Genomic DNA, 24,426 nt, shown 5'->3' with positions numbered 1-24,426 from the left:
TCCAGACTGAGAGCTGCAGGAACTGCTATAGAACAAGCTCAATTTTACTATCACTTTCTAAAATTACAGTCTGATAAGGTAAGTTATATTTTACTCGATGTACTAATGTAATTAAGTTAAAAGTTGAAGAAACTTACCTACTTGTTCTCCTACCACATCTTATTTTGGATCCCATGTGCTGTTAGTATACACAGAGGCACATGTCTTTAATTTGAAAGTATATTACTTTCTCAAAGTCTTAATTAACCAGCAATTCATGAGTTAAAACCTTAGGAAGTCTCATCTGGACAATCATAAAAAAATGATCAAGCAATTCCAAACCTGAGCTAAATTCTGTTTACTTCTTTTCTGCATATATGCAACTTTTCAAAAAACCTTCTTTTTCAGAGACTGACCATGGGAAAATTTGAAAAGAAGAAATTTATTTGCAAAATACTAGATCACAGGTACAAGCCATAGCTAAGGTGCACAGACAAAAGAGCACACAGACCCTCAAGATACTGTTAAGTATGCCAGCCTCAGGACTGAAGGTAGTAGAGGTGGGTGGCATTGTGGCACTGAGCTTAATACTGCTTCTGAGAGCTGTCTCTCCAGGGTATTGCACAGTGCCAGGGAGATGCACCATCTACATTAAAATGGGCTTCAGCTTTAGCAATAGTACACTGGATTGAATGGTTGAGACACATCCAAAGAGAGTTTAAAATAGATCCCAGAAAGCAATGGGATCTCATAAGGGATGAGTGGTAGGGTCACAACAAACTGCAGGTTTGTCATCTCAAAATTAATCATAATTAATTGAAGAAAGGACAAGTTTTCAGAAAAGTGAGTGAAAGATTGGGAGAAAATAGAAATTCCCAGCCATGTTTTGGGATACCATGTTTTTTCATAGAAGAGGGGGATAATTAGGGCCAGGTAAAGAGACAACTAGAACAAAAAAGACAAAACAAGTTTTGAGTCTCTGAGGAATCCCTTAACTGATCCAGGCCCATCAGGATTCACCCTTTGTGCATGAAATTGTTACTGCCTTACACATCCCATCTATGGTACTTTCATTCTGTGAGCTGACAGTGCAGTATCACCGCCTCCCTCCTCTTCAGGGACGCCATGAAGCAGCTGTAGCTGATGGGATCCCCCAAAAGATGCACATGGTCTGTGAGGAGAAACCACTGTACTGTGCTAAACCTTGCATTCACACCAACATCTTCAAAATCTGTCATGTGCTGAAGCACTGCCATGATGTGAGCTGGCACACGTGCTTAGGAAAGGCCAAAGAAAACAGGAGACAGAATGACCCCCACCTCTGCCTTCAAACTTCAGGTTTCTCTTTTCCCCCTCTCTGCCACTGCCTGTCCTCACCACATGGGTTGGAGGAAGGAGTCTTTGGTCCTCTCAGCTGCTGTTTCACAGAATCACAGAATTAATTAAGCCAGAAAAGACCTCTGAGGTGATTGAGCCCAACCTCCAACTGAACACCACCAGGTAAACCAGCCTGTGGCACTAAGTGCCCCATCCAGTCTTTTCTCAAACACCTCCAGGGATGATCACTCTTCTAATCACTGTTTCTGTGAAGAAATTCCCCCTTATGTCTAGCCTAAACTTCCCCTGATGCACTTTAAGACTGTGTCCTCTCATCCTGGTTGCACAGAAACAGTGTTTCTCCTCACTGCTGGTAAACCATTATGTGTACAACCCTACAGGAAAGAGAAGTAAGCCTGTAAATTAAAATAACTATATGTGTTGAAAGACCAGACTTCCCTGGCAGTTCCATCCAAGCTGCCAAAGCCTGCTTCACGCAAAGCTGGCTGCTGAAGAGTTTCCCATTCTGCCTTTCACTGGTACTTTCCTGTGCTGGATGCACAAGACATGAAAAAGGGAAAGAAGTGACAGCTGTTTTGGAAATCTATATGATCCCTGGTTTAGATCTCTTAGAAATCAATTTATTTTGCTAGAAAAATGCAAAGAGGCCCTGGCAGCCAACAGAAAATTAATTATTGTGCATACATTGTGTAACTATTCATTAGTTTTGCATGAGTGGTGAGAGGTCAGTCAGGAATAGAATCCCATTGTGTTACCCTTCAAAGAGCTTGCCATGTAATTGAATGGAATAATGGAAGTAAATATGCAGGCAGAATTAACACTAATGGTTAGCAAACAGCACATTGCGAATATCTACAACTTCTTTGTCTGAATTCTTGAGTTGAGGTCTTAGGGGAAGGTGACTAGATAAAAAACAAAAACAAAAACAAGAATACTGAGGGATGTGCATAAAACATTTAGAACAAAGAGAAGCACAATGGGATCTGAATGCTATAGCACATCCAGCTTCTCATGTATTAGCACACAGACTTACAACATACATTATGCCTGTCTGCTGTTTTCTGCATAGGGAGCATGCCATGTGTCCGGCCACGTGAGAGACATTTTAACAAATGTGGTAAAGTTCTGACCATATATATCACAGAGCTAGCTTTGTTCTGCAGAACGATGAGAACACTGTGAGTCAGTAAATGGAATGATTTAAATTTGAAAATAGCTCCCCAGAATCTGCTGAATCCATTCAGAGTTAACTAGCAGGAGAACATCACCATTCAGCGTTCTGGGTCCATCTGTTGGCAATACCATGATGGAAACAGGTTTTTAAATGCTATTTTCAATAAGCTATCACACAACAGCTTGTTTCAACAATATTTCATTACCTTTCTGTTTGTTTGCCGCCTACTATAAAAAACAGCTTAGAGGGAAGGAGGCATTTCGGTACTACAGACTGATATAGGGTGGGAGGGACAGAGAGACTACAGAAACAAGCAAAAAGAGAAACAACTATAAAAAGAAAAAAGGAGAAGCTGCTGTTATTTTAAACCCCCTCCAATCTAAATTTAAACCAGCATGTGGAACTTGATCTGCAGTGGTGTCAGAAGGGGATGGTCTGCACCACCCAGTCACTTGAATTACTGTACAGTGACAGTGTCAGCCATAGGAAGCCAATGGCTCCCAGACAGAAATGGCAAGTGCACCTGGTAATTTCCTTTAATTCTGCAAGACCTTCTGAACTGTGTGCTCCAGTGTGCTCCAACAAGTACCGAAAGGAAGATTCACCTCCAACACTGTAACAGTCACTTGTGTGGTACAAAAACAACCTGGCCTATGCAACTCCTAGGAAAATACCATGTGTTCATCAGCTTGTTTTACTCTTCAAGTAAAACAAATGCCAGTGACTTACTGATGAAACAAAGCTTGCATCTGTTTGCATCAGAGTGGCTCAGTTGCAGGGATCAGCTCAGCAATAAAGAACAGATGGCTGCACTTGAACCCTAAATTAGTAGGAGATGAAGTTCTTTTGGTTCACACTAAAAAAGTTTCACAATTAGTCAGTTCAGCATGTAGTTGTCCCAGGTAGCTTTGGCACACCTAATGTCACGGCTTTTTAAACAAGGAAATAGATCATCCCAAGGTTTCTTCTGATTTATGTTACGCCATGATCCCATGATTCCAGAATAAACTCCTCTATGCTGATTATCTCTACACTACCGAATCAAGTTCTAACATGTATTGATTTTAAAGTTTTGATTTAAAAGAGCTGCACTCCTTAAAGAATTGTATGGAGCACTCAAGTCTTACACACATTATGCATTCTGTTTCCCAAACAATATTAGATATAGGGATAGTTAGGAAGGATGGAAGTTCATAAGCAACACTATGTGGGAAAGTAAAATAAAAAAGGCATGAAGCATTATAACTTCATGCAAATGGAGATGCAGGAAGAAGAAAGTAAACCTGAAAAAGTAATATGGAAATAATACTGATAGAATCAGAACCTAACCTTGAAAGAAAACCAACGTTATGCAAAAATACAAAATACTGCATAAGGACTTCATTCATCACTAGCGCTGTAAGAAATACATACAGATATCTCTCTGGACATTTGGGCTCATTCATAAAATATTTTATCTTCTTCTGCTACTAAGATTGATTCTTAAGTAGAAAAAGTATTTTGTGTTCTGTTTATGTCTTTGCCCTACTCAAATGCGTAAAGCCGTAACATCCTCTTAGAATATGTGCATCATAGCCTGCTATTAAAATGAGAAATACAACAAATAAGAGGATGCTTATGGTGAGCACCTACCTGAGGACGTATGACTTTCACTATGTTTTTAAGTGCAGTGTCTGGTGATGGAGGAGAGCAGTCAGGTGTTGGGCCTGTGGAGCTGTTTCTATGGTTACCAGATCCTGGTGTGGTAATTGCTACCTGAGGTGCATTATCTGTGAATAAAAATAACACCTATGTGAAATTACAAATACTTCATATATTTTAAAATACAAAAGAAATTTGAAAACAGAAGGTTACTCAGAACACTATTTAAACTTACAAAACCTAATATAATTCAAATATATTTGTTAAGGAATATATTGCATATCTACACTTATTTTTTCAGCCCATACATTTATTCTATGTTAAGGCAAGATACAGCATTTTCTCAATACCTAAACAAAATGATGTGGAAACCAAGCACAACTATTTTACTTTCATTACCTTGAATTACTGACTGTGAATCCAAATATTATCACTATAACAGGGGTGAGTTGAGAGATTTATAATGCAACTTCTAGCTCATCCTGGAAAATCCTAACACATACAACCCAGCTCTACATGTTAAACAAACACATACTAACTTAGAACACGCTAATAGCCATCATTGACAACTTTCCTTAACGTTGTGATCGGCATAACTGACCAGAAAGGACTAATTACATGAAAATATGCTCAGTTTCTCAGGTAAAATTTGCATCCTCCATAGAGCTCTGCACTGCAGTAGCTTCCTTTCCAGCAGTACCTCAGCTAGATAACCTACAGCTGGCTTAAAAATACCTGCACACCTGCATGTACATGGGAAACGCCTCTTTGGACGTATTTTGCTCTTACCATTTTATGGCACTCTGAAGGATCATTAAAAAGACTTAAAATATCATTCTTACCTTCTCCACAAGTTCTTAATGCTGTTTGATCAATGTAAAGTTAGTGAAAATCAGATCAGAGGATAGACAGGACGATGAAATAGTTTCTCAGCTGTAATAGTTGTAATAGTAACCAATCACTGGAATGACTTAGCAGAAGGCCAAAAACTCCACATTACTTTATGCCTTTAGAATTGTAAAAGTAATGAAATGCTTTAGTTCAGATTCTGGGGAAAGTGCCATTGCCTGTGCATGGCTATGGTGGTTATTAGAGTGTCTGTGACTTTACTGAGCACCTTTGTCAGTGAGTCGCAAAGACGTGCTCCATGCTCCTAAATGTGCTGTTACACCTGAAGCTCTGCATCTAGACAGTGATGTCTCATGTCTGTGGGCCTCAGCTGACAGACTATAGGGTTCACAGAAGAAAGCAAATTTATTTGTGATTGTGGTGGTTCTCAAATATGTGCTTCCCCTCTGTGCACAAATCCACTCCAGAAAAACCCAAACACCAATAAGCAAGAGCAGCTGGAGAATTTTGGCTGACCAACTTCCACAGGTACACACATAAGCTCCTCCATCTGCACAAGTCACAAATGCCTCTGTGAAAGCCATGACAGAAGCTTCCCTCTCTCAGTCCTACTAACAAGAAAGAATTCTTGGAAGTGTAACAGAGATATCAAAGGGAAGGAAATATCCAGTTACATTAACAGAGAAGGTACATTAGCACAGGATAGAGGGAAATAGTTTCAGGAATGTAAACTTTATGGCCTTTCCACCTTAGAGATACTTTCACAGCATGGGTGACTCTGGGATATACTTCCTGCAGAAACACTATGTAACTGGATGAGATCTTAAAGTTTCTAATCAAATACAGACTGACAAATTATTCTTCTAAAACAAATATCAGGCAGGAATGTTTCAGCAATACTGATACAGCACTTACTGAAAGTATAAACAAAAGTTCAGATGGCAGATTGGCAGACATCCAAAATGGAGCCATCCTGTAGATAACCGACAGAGGGAACCCTCCCTGTCACAGAAACAGAAAAGTGCAACTTTTTTTAAAAGTATCTCATTGAAATTGCCAGTCCCTTAGATGTGCCATCTTACCACACAGATGAGTTCTTCCTGAACCATCACAAGTGCGCACAGAAAGCTTGGATCTGAAGTGTTAATTTCATAAAGTAATAGATGTGTGTTAATATGATATATCAAAACAAATTTTAAACAGCCTTAGAAAGGAATTGAAAATGAATTCTCACAATAACATAATTGACATGGAAGAATTTTGATAGCATTTTGGAAAGCCTTAAGGCTCTCATATTCTTTCCTGCCTGACCTGGTGTCTAACTTTAAAACTGTTCACATGCACCATGTAAATGAGTATTCTGTGTTTTGAAAGCCCAGCTCATCAAAGGAGGGACAGGGATTTGACAAGAGGACACACATTTAAAGCCTTGAGATACTCTAAAAATCTCATAACGAGGAAAAAGGCTGGATATGAGTAACACCTTAACTGAGCTGAAAGTCTCTTTTGCTCCAGACTATGAAATAGCATCTTCTTTCACTCTATGGACAGATAGAAAATCATCAGTAAACCTCCCTTACTGAGGAATCAGAGTTACTCTAAGAGATCCCTGCCCTGTGTTTGGGGAGACACCAAACAAGGGACTATACTACTGTCAAGAAATGTGGGAATACAGGCACCATACAGGAAGGTAAGAAATAAATTCCAGAGTGAGAAATGCTCCACATGAATCCAGTTAAGTGTACTTAGTGCACTTATGTAGTCACTGCTGTGAGAAACAAACAGAATGATGGTCTGTGACAAACAGCTAAAGCTATAAAGGACACCAACTCCTCTGTACTTCAGCAGTCCTTGCCTTTCTGTCACTATTTCCCTGTGAGCCCGTGTGGCTGTGCTTAGCACAACTGCCCATGAGCTATTCAGCATATGAAGACCTTGCAAGTGCAATCAGGGAGTCTTGCCGACGCAGAAGTGTCTCAAGGATGGATCACTCAAAGGACAGATCGTAAGAAATGCAGATTGGTGCCAATGGTACCAAATGCAGTTGTCTGCCCACCAGTTTATTCTGTTTCAAAGCTTTGTCAAAAGTCACCTCCGCTCAGTTTAACCACACTTTAAATACACAGAAGAGGGTAACAGAGGAGTCAAATTATATCAGCAAGATTTTGGTCTTTGCATAGGAAAGACTTCTTGTTGACCATGTTCAATAGTAGTTCACTGAAGGCTAGGTTTTGCCCCTACATACAGTCCCACTAAGTGACATTGAACTGACTGGGAGTGACATTCTTGGAAGGAAAACTTATTGGAAGGCATACAAGAGGGGGAACAGGGCTGTTATATGCCCCACTAGACAGCTGAGAAAAAATTCTCCAGCTTCAGTGTGTGAATACAACCATAACCAATTCAGCAACACACACAATATGCAGCTATCTCAGAAAAGAGTAGTTACAGTCTGTCTTTCCAAGCAAAACTAAGTGGCAATGCAGTAAAAAGATCATGTTTATAGAGTCTAAAAACAAAACTTTACTTTTTTTTTTTTTTTTTTTTTAATAAACAGCCCAGAAAAAAACATCCAACTGCTCAGTATTTCATGCTGTTCCTTCTTTCTCAAGGGGCTAAGTGTCTGAAATGTAATGGCTTCTTGTAAACAATTTCTTTATTGTGGACAGCTGTTTATTTTCACAGTAGGATGTTCCCATTAGGCAACCAATAATGATTTACTACCTGGGTCTGCTCCATCAGAGAGAGAACAACACCATCAAATTAGTTCCTGCAACCAATTTAGAGAACCTGTTGGTTTACAAATACAGTACTTACAGTTTCATTAAGAGTATCTTTGAATATATTTTATTTGGAATTAAATTATATAATAATAATGTTTCCATTTTCTCTGGTGACAAAACTCAAGCAAATTTTTTTCCCCTTCAGGTAACTATAATGACAACACTGCAAGTTTCAGAAAAACATTTCATGGCAAATAGAACTTGGAAACTTAAGAACCTACCAAATTTACCTAGGAAAGATTAGGTCTCATGCTGAATTTCTGATGGGGCCAACAGGGAAGTATTTAGAGCTGTCATTCTCTTCTAGTTCCTGGCTCACATTGCAATAATCTAGATGTTTCTGTGTAAATCAGATAAAATCAGGCTCCAGGAATCATCTAGCAGCTAAAAACTAATGAACTGCAGCATGTCCTAACAATATTCCTTCCTTCCTCCTGTCCCAAGGTCTATGTAATTGGAGCTTATTCTGATTTTTGCAAGTGCTTACTGAGGACTTGACATTCTCCATTTTCTTTATTTCAGGGCAAAGGAAATAGAATAGAACAAAAAAAAATATATGAATGTGGTCTTCTTTTAGTATATTGTAAGAGCAAACTAAGGTGTTATTCTAGGGCTGTCTTCTAAGATGTCAGACAAAAACATAAATATCTTAACTGTTTAACTGAGATGACTAAAAAAGTCATGCCCAGGGAATTCTGCCTTTTCCTGTGCTGTGTGCCATCAGTAGTCAGTTTCACAAGTCTTTTTTCTTAGGGAACACTGCACAGAGAAAAATGCCCTCATGGATAATAATAGACCGCAACACCAGAGTTCAACAAGTGCTTCATCGACATTTTCATCCCACTCTCTATGTACTGTGAGGACAAACTGCTCACTGAAACTTTTCTAAGAGATATTTTTTTCTCATAATGTACTCAAAGAAAAGGCACTAAATGGATATAATGCCACAATATTAACTATCAGGCAATACCAAGGACACCAACCAGAACACTTACTACAGCCCAGCAAGCAAAATATCAAAAGCCAGACACAGCCCATATTCCAGAAATATAGTTATAATTAGATTTCACCTCAGAAATAAAGTTTTAAAATGGAAAACACAGTTAATCTAGTTTTCCACTTTCACTGCAGAAACAGGCTAGCATCCTTATCAAAATTTACAGTTATGTGTGTATTAGCTGTTACATCAGTTATTTCTACAACTTAGTGTAATGGCAATGGATCAGCAGATCAAAAAAAGTTCATCTGCATGACGCTCCATTTAGAATATACGTGGGTTTGAACTTTCAGCACTATATAGCAACTTATTTATTCTACCAGACACCCCCACCATACACACTCCTCACAACTTCCAGCTTCCAGAAGGACCCTATGCTTTTGGTGCCCACCTAAAATGAAGCTTCAGATCCGGAAGGAATCTGGTTTATGTGCTCCAAAGCTGTCCTGTGACTGAAGCAATAAATAGTAACTGCAAATGATGATTTATTTCATATTCACAACCAGTGCTCTGAGCCAAAATGCAAATGTATACTCCTCCTATTTTATTTCCATATTCCAACTATTTGTGGAGTCACTTAAATACTATTCTCAGATTCACAATTTGCTATAAAAATGGAAGAAATGTGTATTTAACTTTAGAGGTATGGACCACTAATAACCTAGAACTAGATTATACACTACACACCTAATGCTGTATTTAAATACATATACTAAATTCCAAAGCATCTGTAGAGATAATACTAGGCATGAACAAAATACTTAAAGCACAAAGCCTACTCATTATGACCTTGTAGAGATTTATACTATAAACTCAGGGCCTGGATAGATTTGTACACTGCAAATCTGGGAGAAGAAAAAGACAGGGGTGGAAAATGAATGTGCATGAACACAAAAATATATAAAGATATGCCTGCACACATAAATGGACCACAAATCCAAAGGCATCCTAGTATTAGTAATAACTTCCTCAGGCTCTGTTCAGTGTAGAATATTTCATGCTATGCTTCAAACTACTTGAAGGTAGGTCAAAATCCTGCATCTGTTTTGGGCACCCCAGCATCAGGATAATGCAAAAATGTGGATAAACGTCCAGACAGCTCAGTGCCGTCTGGGCTCAAAATGCTTTTTAGTGTGGTAACAAGACAGACCTAAGTTTGATCAATTATAGCAGACTCAATTTGCTAGACTATTAGAAAACTCTTATCTAGTCTGGCAATTTCTATGTTTTTGGATCTGCCTTTAGAAAAAAATGTTGGAATGCCTGTATATGTTTTATGTCCTCTTAACATCCAATATGCCACATGAAGGCAAAAAGCTCTGAAAAGGATACGGCAGAAATCAGGTCTTGGACAGAAATCAGTCATAATCACAATAGAAATCTTGGAAGAGTACAAACGGAGATATTATGGAAATCGTACTATTTGTGGAGGATCAGTCCGCAGTGACTGAACTTACATACATCTCCTTGCAGAGAAAGAGCCACCAGAATGGCTAGTTTAACTGATGGGTTAAGAAATTAACACATTAAGGTAGGTCCCATCATGTGTGGTAACCATTAGGAGCAGATTTTAATGCTCTTCAACAATGGGGAAATGGTCATCTAGTCCTTTTAAAATATTCATAGCTGGAATGAAAAAAGAATTGCCACTTCTAATCACACTGGAGTGATAGATAAAACAGTAATTTCTGATTCCTGTGATAATCAAAGATACAGAAGCTTTATCAGGAATATCCTGATACCTTAATGCTGAGGAGACAAAGAAACTTCTCTGATTATGCTTCAGGGAACCTTTGAGCTTGATCTGCAAGCAAGAGACACAGGCCCACATGAAGAGTCATCTAAATCTGATTCTCCATGGTAAAGAGAATTTGGGCCCAGTGATGCCATGAATCTTGTAGAGGGCTCATTAACAGCCCTTTCTAAGGCAAAGCAAAGAGAGTCAACCCATTATTCTAAAACAAACCCACAGACTTCAGTAAAAGTATGTGTGCTTGTATGAGGACAGCACTTGGGCTCAGTCTGTTCATTATGAATAAATCTTGGCTGCTGGATTCCAGCAACAGCAAATTTACAAGGTAGGAACCGAAGCCGTCAAGTAGGAAAGAACTAACACAGACCAAAAACTGAGCAGAGTAGGTCACAAAATAGCAGGCATCACACAGATTTGATTCAGAGATACCATGTGTAAGACTTCTTGGATAGCATGTGTGATAAAAATGTGGTGTCCCCTGTAAGTGGCTGACCTGTCACAAAGATTAACAGCAATGGCATACAGTAAATTAAGCACTTCATACAGAAATCCAGAAAACAATTTAGAAAATCTCCTATTTTGTCAGGCAGATTTAAAAAAAAATCATGTTACAGAGTAGCCTCAAAAAGGGCTAAGTAATTTCCCATAGCATAGGATTCAGCTTTAAAATTGTTTTAACTTGACTAAATCCCCACGGCAAACCTTCTCTCCTACATGACTATTCAATATGGCATAAATCTACAAACTACAGATAAGGACAATCATGTATTTCAGGATTTCAAGGAACAAACATTACCAGAGACATTTCAAAAGAACAGATGGAATAGTGAATAACAGAATCAGTAGGTAGCTACACTGGATGCATAGGGAGAACGGTTGGGCTCAACTGTTTGAATTTGCTCTTTTGAATTTGCTTGGTTCCCACACACTTAAACCTGAATAACCATTGTTCTGGGTAGAATTGTAAATATATATCTGCAACTGTCTTGTTGAAAGCACTTGAAGCTATAACTGGCCCAATCCTGGATGCGGCAGCTATCTCAGCATTGTATTTGGAATTAATTACCAGTGAAGTGCATTCCAGTGGCAGCAGGGGGTCTGTTTAGTTGTTTCTGCATCATCCAAGAGAGTTGGGTATGACTATTATCAAGTTTTTATTTCCTCTAATCACCCACCTGCACAAATAGACTTTGGAACTGCTTCAAGCTTGCATAACCCTTGTAATACCAGGCAACTGTCTGGAAAAACATCTCTCATTAAGTACTAATGAGAGATGATGGGTGATTTCCACCATTTCCTGAGTAACCTTTTGAGACTGCCTCTGCAAGCTACTGATGTCTAATTGAGCATTCAAAAACAATATTGCACAGTTGCCATCTTTTTGCCATCTACCCTTTTTTTGTGTAATGGCTTTTTTGTTGGCTTTTCCATATTTAAAAGGTTTGTAGTGAAATGATTGCACTTGTCTACGACAGATTTCTGTATTTGCATTGTCTCAGCATATAGGCATCATATTTCTGGAAGTTCAGTGAAAAGCATATAGTTATAGGCACCAAAATATTTTTGGTTATTTTATCCATTAACTAAAAACTGGAATGCCTAATAGTCTTGTAAAAAAAAAAAAACAAAAAACAAACAAACAAAAAAAAAACAACACCAGAAAAGAATGGTATATATTGGGGATGTCTGTGCTTATTTTTAAATATAACTTATCAGTGAGAGGTCACTGAATGTGATCATATGCACGCCTTAGTATTTCATAAGGCTTCTCCTATAATCCAAAGAAAATAACCAAGCTGTGCTGTGCAGAAAAAATATTCTACTATTAGAAAGGCAACAGATGATTACTGAATTAGGCTACATTGTCAAATTATTTCAGAAAACAAACCACAAAAGGTGGTGAGAGTAAGTGCTCTCAAATCATTTAAATAACAATGATAGCCATACACCCCAGGGATCAAGCGCAGTTAATAAATAATTTAAGCAGTCTTGAAGATCAACCTCCCAATATATATCTATGCACAGCTGCAGTGAAAATCAATTAATGGAAAAAACTATATTTTCATGAGCTTCAGTTCTTCCAAGTATCAATTAATTAATAAAGCTCTTTATCAGAACAGTGAAATCAAAGTGCTAACTAAAAAGATTTTAAAACCAAAGAGACAGAAATGATGTTTTAAAATGTTTCAAGATCCAGTTATTCTTATTTAAAGTATCTAAATTTTTGAGCAGCTTCAGAGAGACTTAAAAAGCTCAACTCTCACCCTGAAAATTTACATTTTTGTAATTTATATATATTTACACTGAAAGAAGTATCTTGCTAATATATATTGCATATTGTATCCAGTGTAACAGTTGTACTCATTAGGCATAAAGAACTTGTCCACTAATACACAGTCAGAATTCAGGGAAGGTTCATGGTCTTTACTGCTCAATTTGAAAGTGATACCAAAGCATCTGTACCAAAGTGGACCAGTTATGGTCCAGTATGTTGCTCTGATAGTGTCCAAATGACTTGAGAAAGGTAAAGGAAATACTGTGGATAATTTTGGAATAACATCATTGAGCTTCCAACCATTAACAGCTAATTTGTGGCACTACAGCATTAAAGTTTCTAATAACTCAAAGCCCTCAAAAAACTTGATTCCAGTTTTTAATTTCCAAATTTTCTATTTTATAATTAATGTGCTGAAACGTTTTTGCCATATTTTATATACTTCATTTGTACATAGCATTTTCATCTAAAAAATACTAAAATTCTACCCTTTTTACTAATATTCCTGCATTAATTTATTTTTTATCTCCTTCAATTCAGATAAACTTATATATTATAAAAGTGTTGTGTATTTAGACATTATTAATCTTACCTTCTGACTGACAAAGCAGGATTTACATAACTTCTGCTCTGACTGCTTAGAATCTTCTCAACACTTCAGCATATTTAATTTTGCTAATGCCACAGGTTTCTCCTCGTATTTTGGTTTTAGGTTCTCTAAGATCTGCATGATAGCTTTAAGGATTCCTTAAAATGCTTCCCATTAAGTATTTCCACTAATACCACCTACTACACTGGTTATAGAGACCACAGATATGTAGTTTAGATAGACTTGGAATTTTTGAGGGCTGCAGTTAACTACATGAAGGAATGATAAAGTTAGCACAGAACTTTGTATAATATTGAAGAAAAATTGAAGTGTGCAAATTGAAGACAGCAAATGAATAAATCTCAATTTCTAGACCATGCAGCTTTGGCCCATTTGTTTGATATCGAGCCAAATGAGTATATTCAGACAAGAAGGAGTATTCCAGCACGGTGGAGCAGAAACAAAGAGGGATTATAATGAAGTGAAACTATGGGGGGGTGGCCAAGTTTTATGGAGAAAAATATGGCTTGAAACTTTTCAAGTATCTTTAAGTTAAAGCTCTTAAAATACAACAAGGAATCACAATTAAATCACACTTGAGTACAGGAAAGAATTTAACTAATAGAACCAAAGACAAGATTCACATGTCCTGTCATTCTTACTGGCAGAACTCCTAACCACTAACAATTTCCTACTGCAAATGCCACGATTCCATTAGAATATGCATCACAAATGCATTCCATATTGTGTTTATCAGGCTGATACCTGGCAGCTGGAACAGCAATTTATAAAATGCATTGCTTTTTGTTTGCAGTGACTTCACAAAGCAATTAACACTTTTGTTAAATTAATCAATAGCAAATCCTTGTTGCAGTCGTAACAAGTTGGATGAGAAAAACTCTGAGAGACAACTTATATAATTGATCAGAAGAAGCATTTTTTTCAAAATTTACTTGCACAATATTCACAGAAAGTTCTGATATCTTTTCACTGTAATGTAAGACATAAATAGACGTAAAAGCAATGGAAATGCTCTTGGATAAAAATTTAGTGCCAATCCCAGTACTACAGGTAAGAAAATGGTTTTAATTATGCTGCACTATTCATTATGTATCTTCCATCAAGGAGAGAATGGTTTCTGAAAGAAAAAGGACATGGGGTGAATTGGATCTGGAGCTAGACTGGAAAGAGTGTTCTCACTAACAGCTGGTTTTCATGTCATCATCTAGAACAGTTACAACTACATACAGTGATAGACTGTATTACAGAAAGCAGACATGCTGCTCTGGAGCCACAAACTGTGAAATGGTCTTTTTGAAAACTTCCTGTTTTCTGACAACAATAAAGCAGCTGGGTGTGCAAATATTCTTTCATATGGGTTCTTCCAAATCGGAGGTATTTTAATGCATATCAGTAAAAAAAGAGAAAAGACTAGTTTGATATCCCATTGCAGTAGCAAATTATTCTATTATTAGATACTATAAAATATATGCTGCAACTGCATGTTTGTGAATTGGCAATAGAAACCCATTCCCACCCTATTTTGATATATAGCAAAATCCTACATCTCTTGCACACTTCCAGTTTTCTTCTGAGGTGGCACAAAAAGAAAATGGTATAAAAAGAACAAAAATCAAATCTCTGTAATGTAAGAGAAGAAAACTTTTTGGCAGCAAGCAACATGTTGCCATCAGGACTAGCAGATGAGAAAGGGAGACAGAAGCAGAGAAAATGGAAGTAAATGAGTGTTTCTTATTTAGCTTAAAATAGAACAGGAGGGAACTTTATTTTTTTTTTAGAGAATTCAACACTGATTACCTTCACTAGGAACCAATGTTTTTCTATTTTTTAATCATTTATGACACTGAATAAAGAAAATAAATCTGTTCGTTATGTACAAAATTGGTTTATTTTAGAAATTGCTTAATATTTTCCCAAATATTTTGACTTTAACAAAATTTAGAAAGCCATGCCAAGATTTCTGCTTTCCAAATGTACCAAAGTTAATAGAGAAGTTTATTCAAATTGCGTAAAACATATAATTCTCATTAAAATGAGTTCCCAGTGGAACGCAGTTAAAAGTATTAAAGTATTAAATACACTCTTTCAATTCCTTTCAAAAAACCACCATGTTTAAGTTGGTTTTTACTGGAGAAGTAAAAACAGTAGAAAATCTACTACTTCAGATCTGATTCAGGCCAATGCTGAAATAAAATTATTAGTGCGGATGTTCAGTTGATTGTATGATATAAGCTAAAATTATATTCCAATTTTGACACAGTAAGTCGCCAAAATAAATTCTCCTAAAGACTGTTAGTCAGAAGAACCAGAAAAACTTGTTTTAGTTTGTTCGGTGGTGAATAAAGGGAAGAGTTACTGCCTGGAGTGTCTGGCATGGAGCTGGGATGCACACAGCATGGACTCAGCATTGAACAGAATTCTCATGTTCTGTGATACAGTCACTCATATTATAGCCTGATACTTAGGGCTCTCAGCTTGATCTTCCACATCCCTAATATGGGACATAGAAATACAAGGGATTGCCCAAGTCATCAAATCTAATAGCTAAATCAAAGGTAATCACGTAATAAAAACTGTGTTACACATCTGCTTGTCATCTACAGCAAGTCACAAACCATTCCCTAATAAACTGTGTTAAACTTGCAACCTACAACACAAACATATCAAAAAAGCTGGAAAAGCCACATAAGGAGCAGGAGAAGGAGAGATCAGGAACATTTGCAATGCTAAGAATGTCTAGAGTACCCTAAGTTATGTATATTTCAGTGTCTATCAATTAATCCTTCAGAGCTGAGCAGCTTTATCATCTGAAATTGAGAGACCAAACAGTGGAGAAATTAATCTTCCACAAAAGACAGAGTTCTTTGTGTGATTCAATACATATCTATATTGCATTTCCAGTGTTTCTGAAAACCACTTTAGCTTTTTTTACAGTACTTGAACTGCATTGCATTATAGACATAACTCAAGTGAAGCACTAGCTCTTGAGAACTGATCTCTCAAACTATAGGACTCAGTTTCATCTTAATCCAAAATAGCACAATATGCAAAGTCTTGAATACAACAGGATAAAAAGTATGAACTTGAGATAACTGGTTCTTCCTGGCTTCTAAAATGGAGCAAGATTCAAACTGAAAAGCTTTGTAGAAAATTCAGCTTAAGGTTTGCAGAAAATTCACAGGTGCATCAGGAGACACATAATATTAGCTAAATGCACATTAAGATCTCCATGCAGTGCTATACCCATTTCATGCTTACATTCCTCTAGAATGTACCAGATGCATGTAAACTGTAAACAAATTAATAGTAAGACGAAGTTTTACTATTACTCCTAATATTAGCAATTTGATGAGTTTTACAGAAGTATTATTTCCCATCTATCTATTAAGTTACTGCCAATTATGAAAGGCACTATCATTTACATCTGTTCAATTATCAAACAATCTCATCACCACTCTGAGGGGTAGTATTACTAGAATGGAATATGCTCTACATGGTCTATATATGTTCCAGCCCTAACTCAAAAGTACTTACAAAGGATGTTGCAACTAATCACCATTTAACAAAGATAAATTCAAATCCTGGTAAATAATACTTGCATGTGGGCTTTAAAATGCAAAATAACTGAAAATAATTATCTTCCTTTGAATTATTGTTTTGATTTGAAAAAGGGTTTTTGTCTGACAGCATGCAGTCAAGTGTATAATGAGATCATTCTAGACGGTAATCACACCAGGATGGATGAAAGTGAGCGTTGGTCAGAATGCACACACTTTGATGAGCACTCATTTGCAAAAATTGCCAAAAACTCCTGTGAGGGCTGATTTTTTTCAACTGCATTTTAATGAATAATAATAAAACCCAATGGAACATCAGAAAATGTTTAACATATGTCGAGCAGAAGCCTTTTTCTCTCAGTTTGTAGAGAAACCAGAACCTAGTCCTTTGGCAAATGAAATTACTTTAACAACGTAAACATATTTACTGGAATATAGTGGATGGGCGGAGACGTGCACATATTTTGATAATGAACTGCTCACGTGGTATCAGTCATCCCCATGTGTTTTAACTTCAAATATGACAGTGTGTTTTTAAGACTGACATTTCATTCTTCAGGATATTATCAGAGATGTTATCCAGGGGAGCATTTGATGGGGAGCAATTATCCTAATTATATACTAAAAACCTTTTAGAAGGATGATAAGGTTTTAAAGGAAAGTACATTAGAGCTGCAATATGTAAGAATTGACACGACTTGTGCAACCTCAATTCAGTCTCCTGTGCATATGCATTCTGAAGAAGCCTTTATGATTATAATGCTCTTTCTCCACATGACCTCTCCTGCATCAAGGCCATAAAAATGTGGTGGAAATGGACAATGGAACAAACGAAATTATGGCACATTAGCAATGTGGAAGGAGCAATAATATTATAAACAGAGAGATGCAAAAAATTTTTCCTAAGTATCAAACAGAAACTCACATGAAAATACCCAAAGGGAATGCGAAATGAAAGAAATTTCTACTAAAGCTAGAAATTTTTAATCAACAGATCTATCTAATTTGTATCCAAGAATTTAAAAAGATCTGGCAAGAAGTCATCTCAACAAATGGTGCTGTTTCTTAATAGCACCTGGCATATTGATAAGATTTAAGAAGACTAAAAGGAAGCTAATGGAGTAACCTCAGCCATTATAGGCTTTCAGCCTGAGATCAGGAATAATGGAATAGCTGATATGGATCACCATTAATAATAACTGGAAGGGACATAGGTCATGCAAATTAGCATTGCTTCAGAAAAACTGGATCTTATTATTTAAGCTGGGTTTTTAAAATAAAACGTTAAGTTTGTTGAATAGAGGTAAACACTTCAAGTACATTTGGATTAATAAACTTTAACCCCTTTATTCAAGGGGTCTATGTTTGCAATGGAGGAAATTTTAAAAAATGTTATATTGAATTGTTCCAGATACATGTCCATGAGAAGTGTGCACTAGCCAAATGGAAAAAAAGGTAACAGTTTTACCATCTTTATCCTACAAATCCATTATGGGTAGGAGAAGTGTCAAAAAGTCCACATAAACCTCATTCTTTTAATGCTCTTTGTCAGGATTCTGGAACCTGCCAGTTTCATGGGCAAGAGTCAGCCAAGAAAACATTCTAGAAACAGCAATCACTGAATACTTCTGTCTCTTCCACTGTGTATTTCTCAGTTTGTGACACTGAAGTTTTATTTTAGCCCTGCAGGATAAATTCTGATTTTGTCAAAAGGCAAGAAGTGAAACAAACAACCAAAAAAAAACCCCAAATACAAAAAAGCAGAATTTTTTTATTTCCAACACAGCAAAGAACTAATTTTTAACACAGTGCTTTGGAGTTAGAGACTGCCACTCACGTGATGACAAAATTGGAGGATTTCAATTTTCTAGTTGTTACTATGAGAATTTTGTGATGAGAGGTTTGCTCAAATACAAAATTTCTCTGTTTAAAATAGAATAACTAAGGGAACAGATGTGTTAGGGGAACCTATGGCTTTATCTCACACTGCCCAGGACTGCTTAGAGGGGAAGCCAGAGGATGAATTGCTACTGAAATTTTTTATCATTAATTTTCTCTCATTTCTTAATTTATTCTGTAATACATTTATAATTAGAGTAAAATCCTAATGAAAATGGTGCTTATTTTGCACAACAGAAGCTAAATTTTTTTCTCTCCCTTTGTAACTTCTAACAATAAAATTGATTTCCATGTTGTACAGGAAATTGAAACACTAAAGCAGAGATATATTTTCTTCTTTAAACATTAGAGAGTGCATGTGTGCACTGTGGGTATATCTACTGACAGCAGGCTACAGACATGTCAAGAAAGAATATGGGACAGTATCTATCTACATAAAGTGAATACAGATCACCAGGGCCTGTTTCTTGGATAATACCAGAAACCTGCCCTATCTGGACAACCTAGCAACAAACTTCACTGTAGAAAGAACTTTCAGGCTATCTCAGTCACCTCCTGAACACTACCCAAATATAGCTAGAGTGGCCCACAGCTTTAACGTGCTGTTACAACATGATTAGAGGGAGGCAGTTAACAGGGCAAAAATCAGAGCTGCACACCTCACTGACCTGTCTACAGCCACTTCCAACTACAACAGTGGAAGAGATAATTTAAGAGGCATCTTCTCCTGATTTCAGACAAAATCAGAAGGGAAATATTCGCACAGACAGTACCTCATTTTTCATCTCAGAAGAGGTATTTTTCCCAGTCTCATATCAATACCTAATTGGCTAATTCATAATTCTAATGAAGACCCTTCTTTTGGAAGATGATGTATACAGTGAAAATCTAACCCAACTGAAATCAGTGCTAAAACGTGTGCTAACATCAATGACATTAGGAATACATGTCAGGCTCTGAGACTCAGACCACTTGAAGACCTACTCATCAAGACCAGCAGGTCAGTAACACCTGTCAACAAAATACTAACCAACATAGGACCACGGGTGAACTGTGCTCCTCTAGGAGATACAGTATTTTTAAAAGTCAGTAGAAAGCATCCTAATTAAATAATATCAGAAATACAAAAAAAATAGGTATGAAAATATTATGATGATGAAACAAAACTCCCAATCTTCTCATAATTTGGGGATTTATACTTTGAGAAAATAAAAGGAACTATTAAATGCCAGAAGATACTTAAAAAATTAAAAGGAATTCTAAAATTGTAATTTCTGTTATAGAAACAGCTACAGCACCAAATAATCTAGGCATAAACTTCAGGAATCTTTTCTGGTTTTGAAGGGTGCTTTAAAAAGTACTAGCTGTACTGAGGAAAAAACCCAGCAAAATGCAAGATGGAAGAGCTATTGTATATTTCACTCTTCTATCAGCACTCTCTTGATTTTTATTAAAATGTCACATGAAATTAAAAAATCTTGGCTGTTAACATATGTTAATGTATTAGACAAAATAGCTTCTGATAAGAAGTGTGCTTTCTATACTGTGGCAGTCAGAATGACAAATACAAAATGTGTCATCACTGAAAGTCAGGAGAAGTTTGCTTTGGTTTCTGGTACAGTGTTCTGGCAAAGATGTGTATCTTGAAGCTCTGAATGTGAACCTTACAATACTGTACATGAACCTGTTAAAACAAGTAAATTGATAAATTGATACATTCTGCACCATGGCCAAATTATCTCCATTTGGCTCAAACATGGGTTTAAGGAAAGAAAAGAATAGGAGAGAAAAAATATGTATAGGTCTCGACACTAAATTTCATTATTAATAAGTTATTGACTAAAAATTCAGCTGAAAATTTTTGATAATTTTCAATTTTTACTTTGAAGTAAATTTTACTAAAAAGCTCATAAACAGCAAAATCAAACTACTTTCATTTGGACTAAATGTAACATTTAATTGGAAAAAAGGTATCTGTTTTCCAGTTCAGCCGCTTCAGTTGGTATAAACATCATAACCCAGATTTGCTTTCTGAAGAGTTGCTGGAGAGCTCCAACTTAGACAAAGACAGAATGTTAGGGTACCTCTGTCTTGACTGCAGTTGGCCATGAGTACACTGAAGTTGGAAACGACAAGCTTCCTAATCACTAGCACAGAAATCAGTGATTCTAATACAGACTTCTGTGCAGAGTAACAGGCACTAAACCCCAGATAATTTTAAGATGTGTTTTGAAAGGTTTATTAAAGGAACTACACAGAGGCTAGAACCTAACTTTTCTCCCTTTAAGGGAAGTATTGTCATTGTGTCAGGGCACTGTGAGACTATTGCTCATTCTTTCCATGGCCTATGATACTCCTTCTGTGGTAAATGTAAAGGGGAATTATATTGTGTGAAACATCCTGAGAACGGGGAGACTTTAGTTAACAATGGGAGCGTTTCTCTAAGGCAAAAAAATTACTTAGAGAAGAAAACGGTTGCTGTCTAAAAAAGTGTTCAGCTATTAGGTTGTTATGGAAACACAAGCCTCTTTTGTCAGCAAACTACTCCACCACACGGATGCAAGGCTCACATTACAATGCACACCTATGCCCTGTGCTCCACAGTGACAAGCTCTGAGTGGCTCTTCACTTCTCACTCAACAAACAGAACAATTATACTCTTTGGAGATAATGTTTCCTTGAGTAACAGACAGAACAATAAGGGACATTTGATTATCACACATATATCATCACAGAATATCCTGATAATAATTCCTTGGAAGGGATCTACAAGATCATCAAAGCCAAATTCCTGGCCCTGCACAGGACAGCCCCAAGAATCACACCATGTGCCTGAGTGTCGTCCAAACACTTCTTGAACTCTGGCAGGCCTGGTGCAGTGATGTCATGTCAGGTCCTGAAGCACTAGTAAGTTTTACTGGCCCTGACAAGGTTCTCCATTCACATCCCTGCTGCTTAGAAAATTCAGCACTGATGGCAGGTAGGTAGTAATGATTCTGAATATGCACCACAATGTCAAAAGCCTTCATGGATAGTCGGTTGTTTCAGAAACATTTGTGTTAAATTAGGCTGAATTTCATAGATTAGGCTGAATTTTCATCTGGTTCTAGACCAACTGTTACACTGCCTACTCCTTTATTATGTTCTTTCCTCTACACAACTAAGATGATTTTTCTTTGTCATTAAATACTTCTTCTTGACAGTATTTAATCCTGGGGAGTTAGACTGTAGGTCATGTGTTCAAGTGCACTATATCCTGCTATCTCTGGTTTAAAAAGCACACTTAAATGAAATACAGCTCTATTAGCAGTCCTTCTGCTTGAAGCAATTTGTGAGTGGCTTTCAGAAAGGTTTGTGTGTGACCCTTCAGATCAATTGGAGTATCAAAGTGATGAAGCATCGATGACTAAAGCTACACTCTTGAATTTCCATTCACCCAGACAATTTTTTACATCTGGCAGTGTGATGGTTCCTTCTTGTGGCCACTTTTCACTGCTTTGCTTATAACTAGAAAATAACTGCACAAAAGTGAAGGTATAAATTCATCAAGTTAGAAAATATGTATTTGGGATCTGAATCTCAATCTGGAAAACTGAAGTGTGCAAATATTCACGATTACTGAAGTCAAACAGAAACTGATGATCCAACAAATAGAATTTTATTTACCAAGCCAAGTATTTGATGATTTTGGAAACGAAGTAAAAGACAAATTTTAATGTTGATAAAAATGTTACCACAGCTAGGCCCTTTTTTCAATTCAGGTTTCTGGAGAATTGTCTCCTCGATATCTGTATGAGACTGCTGACACAGCATTAAACAGTAGACACAAGAATGCAAGCTAAGGTGATCTGACACACTGGCTACAAATTTTCAGGTTCATTTTCTCTGTAAACACAGGAGAGGGATGCCAGACTGAGAAAGCATAAGAACCTCAAACCCTAATATTGCAAAGAATTGGCCAGCTTGGGGACAGTTTGATATATTGTATTAATTCAATGTCAACTATCTTTTTCTTAATTTCCCTGCTGTGATTATGAGGCTATAAGGAAAAGGTATGATTAATTACAGATTTATTAACTGCGTAGTCCTCCTTACAAGTTACTGGCATTTAAGCACAAATCAAGTAATTTTTTTAAATAGCGAAAACATCCTGACTGACAACAGCAAGACTGCTTCAAACACACTTAGCTGGGTGAAGGAGCAGAATAGCTGCTATCTCTTTCTTTATGTTTCAGCTCCATGCCTTGTGTTTGCCTGCTACAGGCTAGTGGCAACACATCACATATCCAGGGACAATTTTTATCCCTGATAGAATCCATATCTTTGATATAGCTGGGTAGAGTAGTTGTACAAGAGCTATCTTTAAAATTGCTGACTTGAGAATTGCTGACTGTGCAGTGGCTGAGAGCTCAGCACAAGTGAAGCCCCATAGTATTTATCTTATTTCTCAGCTGGATTTTGCAGCCCACACTGAGTTCTGATTTGCCACAGCTCAGCTGTTTTCAGAGTTGAAGATGGCTCACTAAGGTGTCCCTGACCTGCAGCCACAGTGAAGTAACATAACAAAACATAATAGGTTCTTGAACTAGAATTCTCTTATCCAATGGTGATTCTCATGCAGTTTACATAGAGAAATGTCTCTTCTTGTTATTGAGATGCTTTATTAAAACCTTTTTTAATTTGCATAGACAGATTAAATTTCCCAAGGAAGGTGGTTGGTTTTTTCTTCCACAAGTTTTTCAGGAGAAACAGAGTTTGAAAAGTCTTCTCTAATTCCTGATAATATTCAAGGAGACCTAAAAATAGTTTATTTATTACTGGCCTTGACTCACTATTATTGAAAATTTAGCATGTAAACTGCCACCTGGTCTCACTCATAGGGAGTTTCTGCAGTAGAAATGATAAAAGCAGACTCAAAGAGATATAATCTCCCCACTGGGTAGGGGCATGCACTTAACTACAATAAAAAACCCCCAAAAACATTTATTCTGTAATGTATCTCAGATTTTATTCAATATTTCTCCTAAATAAAATGGATGACACTATGAGGTGCAAGGATGGACTGTGGTACAGAATGTCTAAGCTACCAAGGGTACAAGTTAAGTCTGTAAGGGTCTTTAACCTCAGGGCCCCAAAAGCAGCCTAGTGGAACACCTAAATCAGTATTCTGGACTCTATATGAAGTGAACAAAACCGCAGTAACTTCAGGAACACCTTTTGAACTTCATTTACAGTTTTTCCAAGATGATTTGTTGCTATAGTTCACAAAATCTCATTACATTCCTAAAAGCAAAAGGACAATACTAATGCATGGCTTATGAACTAATAAAATTTCATTACTATTTTTCAAGATTAAATATGTCATGTGACTTCTTTTCTAAATGGAAGAGTGTTGTAGAAATTAAAATGAGTAGCAGAAATGTCTAGTTTAAGGAATAAGGATACTGTCCTGGAAGAGGACAGGACAATATCCAACAGGATAATATCCAACAGAAGAATCACTAAGATTGATTCATGAATCAATTATTTTATATTCATTTTATGAGATTGATCTATGAAAATTTAAATCCA

General features: G+C 36.8%; 1 protein-coding gene across 4 annotated transcripts in view; it reads right to left on the bottom strand.

Moving 5' to 3' along the window:
• ANKS1B (ankyrin repeat and sterile alpha motif domain containing 1B) overlaps positions 1–24,426 on the bottom strand; it is a gene marked incomplete at both ends in the record, with an annotated part of 412,015 nt that overhangs the window by 267,547 nt on the left and 120,042 nt on the right. For all 4 annotated transcript variants that reach the window (XM_082280940.1, XM_082280941.1, XM_082280943.1 and 1 more), the window contains one exon: positions 4,124–4,260. In XM_082280940.1, coding sequence (XP_082137066.1) covers positions 4,124–4,260 — 137 coding nt within the window. The remainder of the gene's footprint in view (positions 1–4,123; positions 4,261–24,426) is intronic.

Source organism: Coloeus monedula (assembly GCF_965178545.1).
Source record: "Coloeus monedula genome assembly, chromosome: 4".
Classification (NCBI taxonomy): Eukaryota; Metazoa; Chordata; class Aves; order Passeriformes; family Corvidae; genus Coloeus; species Coloeus monedula.
Note: the sequence above shows the minus strand (reverse complement) of the source record. Positions and strands in the feature narration are given on the sequence as shown.